The sequence below is a fragment of the Corylus avellana genome, chromosome ca10, assembly GCF_901000735.1.
Source record: "Corylus avellana chromosome ca10, CavTom2PMs-1.0".
NCBI lineage: Eukaryota > Viridiplantae > Streptophyta > Magnoliopsida > Fagales > Betulaceae > Corylus > Corylus avellana.
In genome coordinates, this window is record NC_081550.1 from 17,278,804 (window position 1) to 17,281,876 (window position 3,073).

The 3,073-nt window shown below is 41.1% G+C and overlaps 1 protein-coding gene across 1 annotated transcript; it reads right to left on the reverse strand.

The window, feature by feature from the left end:
* Positions 1-395: 395 nt before the first annotated feature.
* Positions 396-2,014, reverse strand: LOC132163897 (3-ketoacyl-CoA synthase 12-like). The gene has a single exon (XM_059574274.1). The coding sequence runs from the start codon at positions 1,946-1,948 to the stop codon at positions 557-559; it is 1,392 nt and encodes a 463-aa protein (XP_059430257.1). The 5' UTR covers positions 1,949-2,014; the 3' UTR covers positions 396-556.
* Positions 2,015-3,073: the final 1,059 nt, after the last annotated feature.

Sequence of the window (3,073 nt, forward strand, 5' to 3'; positions counted from 1 at the left end):
ACGTAAACGTTAACAAAAAGTTTTGAGGAGTCGTGCATGCAATGAATGCTCCTAACAACATAAACTCAGTTTTTCTGGGCGAATTAATTAATATGTTAACAAAGTTTCCAGGATTCGTACATGCAATGAATGCTCTTAACACCCTCAAACAAGTACAAAACCGCGTGATATATAATTCACATGCAATTTCTTGTACGATCGAAAACAGGAATAAACACATATCCATCACACTTGATTAGTGGTAATCAAAAACTAATTAATAACCTTCTTCTATCTATTTCTTTCAGAAAAAAAGAAAAAAAGAAAAAGCAAGTACCCATTATTGTTTCTGTTCGCGGAGAGTAGTTTTCCACCTCACGTTCCTGTATAAGTTTTTAGGATCGAGACCAGAGCAATAAGAAGGTGACGTATAACATTATTCAGATGAAATTTCAACAATAATATTCAAGAAGCTGTTCTTATAGTGTACAGAGAAATAATTGAAAATAGGGTAAGAAAGAAATTAAAGCCAGTACTTTTAATAAACCATAAGTAAAAGTGTTTTTTTTTTTTTTTTTTAAGAGTCGTGGAGTTTGAAGGTGCTTTCATCCTCCTGGTTGATCCAACCGAACTTGGCCATGAAAGGGTTTTCCAAGCGCTCTGGTGGGTAGCCATCAATGCAATCCTTCCAAACATTTCCTTCGCCGGTCAAATCCCTCACCACCTCCCACAAACAGCTGTTGCATTTAAAGCCGGCACCGAAGCTTATCATCAACACCCTGTCACCCTTCTTCAGCCGCTTCTTCGCCTCCATGTACCCCAAAACATACCAGAGGCTACTCGCCGACGTGTTTCCGAACCGGTGCAGGGTCATCCTCGCCGGCTCCAGATCGTGCTCGCTAAGGTCGAGGTTCATTCCGATGCCGTCGATCACCGCCTTCCCGCCGGTATGGAGGCAGAAATGTTCGACCCCGGTTTTGAAGTTCACAGCTGTTTTTGTTCCCCCGGTTTTGTTGGACCCGGTTCGTCTCATTTTCCTGACAAGAGACAAAACCAGAAACCTCAGAAGCTCCCTCATCGGAAGAATCTTCGGCGACATCTCCCGTAGGTTGTCGACGAAAGCGCGTGTAGCGGCTTTCGGAAGACTCTTGCCGAGATGAAACCCGAGCTTCCCTTGCGGATCTTCCATCTGCATACAGCAGCCGTACGAGTCATCTCTAGCGCCGTGGTGTGTTCGTACGAGGTACTTCAGTTTGAGCAACGATTTGTGTTTCAACGCGCGTTTGTTGGTCAAAAGCAACGCGCAGCCACCGGACCGGAACAAACAGTTTGAGAGAATCATCGATCTGTCGTTCCCGCAATACCAGTTGGGGCTCAGGGACTCGGAAGTCACGACGAGAGCGTACAAATTCTTGTACGACTTGAACAGATTTCTGACGAGATCGACGGAGATAAGGCTGGCGCTGCACCCCATTCCGGTGAGGTTAAAGACCTTAATATCCTCCCTCAATTTGTAATGGTTGATTATTCTTGCGGCTAAGGAAGGAACGGTGGAGAGCATGGAGACGTTAACGACGAGAACGTCGATTTCCAAAGGAGAAATCCCCGACTTGGACAACAGCCTTGCCACGCTGTCCTCGTAAAACTCCTCCATCTCCGACAGCGAATCCCGCAAGGTGGGATTGTTTTCCTTGCCGGAAAAGACGATTCTTGGCCCGTACGTGTTCTCGCCAATGCCGGAGTTGACAATGGCTTTCAGGAGGAACTTGTACTCCGACAGACCAAGATTCGTCGCCCTCTTCATTAGCTCCCCGCAGAACTCCGTCCCCAGCATCCTCTCCTCCGCCGGCTTGTGGCATTCATACTCCAAAATGTAGCATTCTTTATCTCTTTTCTCATCGACCCACTTCCAGATCATGAACACCAAATAGAAAACCGGCACAGCAAACAGTAAAGTGAGAATCTCCATGTGAGAGACACAGAGAGAGAGAGAGAGAGAGATAGAGAGAGAGAGAGACAGAGAGAGAGAGAGAGAGAGAGAGAGGATTTAGTTTTGGTTAGAAAGGAATTCAAATGGTTTTCTTATATAAACAAAGCGCGTGAGTTGGACATGTGAAAATCCTTAATGCCCAATTCCATCACTCAACTCCCAACGAACTGATTTGCGTATAAATCTTTATTACAAATCAAACGCCCCGGTGGGGGGGTCACACCTTAGGCGTGCGAGTGCGACGAACATTTCCATTTTCTCAAAGCGCGATCGGCAGACGTCAACTTAATTTAATTTAATTAATTCCAATAATGCTATTTTATTTCGTATTTTTAAAGCGAAGATGTCGTCGTTTCATTTACTTGCTTACCCAATGTGGTTATCAACATTTAAGTAGGATATAGGTGGTAGATGTATAGAATTAATTATACCACTCAATTATTTAAGAAATAAAATAAAATAAAATAAAAATTGTTGATTGATGATATATCTACAATTATGCCCCCCAATGCTATAACAAATCACCTAGCTAGTAGCTACGTATGTTGCTCGTATATAAAGTGATTTGATGACAATAATGCAGTGCACTATGTCTATGAGCTGCTATAGTTGAATGTCCTAATCTCTTCTAGAGAGCTAGCTAAGGGAGAAATTAAACAAGTTCATTTGTTACCATATAATACAATTTTGTATCGTTCTTTACCTAAGTTTCCCCAAATCACAGTGAAAGAAAGCACAAAATTACAACTCATTGACCCGTGATATATATATGCTTGGAGTTGGATATATTGGTGCCGTTTGGCAACCAAGATGGTGTTACACCGCACTGTTTATAATAATAATAATAATAAAAACTAAAAAAATAATAATTATTGGTATAAAAAAATGAAAAAAATTATATTGTAGTAATTTTTTTATTTAAATAATAATAAAAAATAAATAAATTGATATAAAAAAGTCAGTTAAGTTGGTGGGCCGAGTGCTTTAAGAACAAAGACAGCAAATTACACGAGAGCTTTCAGGTAATTAGAGAGTTGGGGTTGGAATTTTCCATCAAGGCATTTATGGTTTATACTTTATATGTTTTTATTTATTTATTTTTAC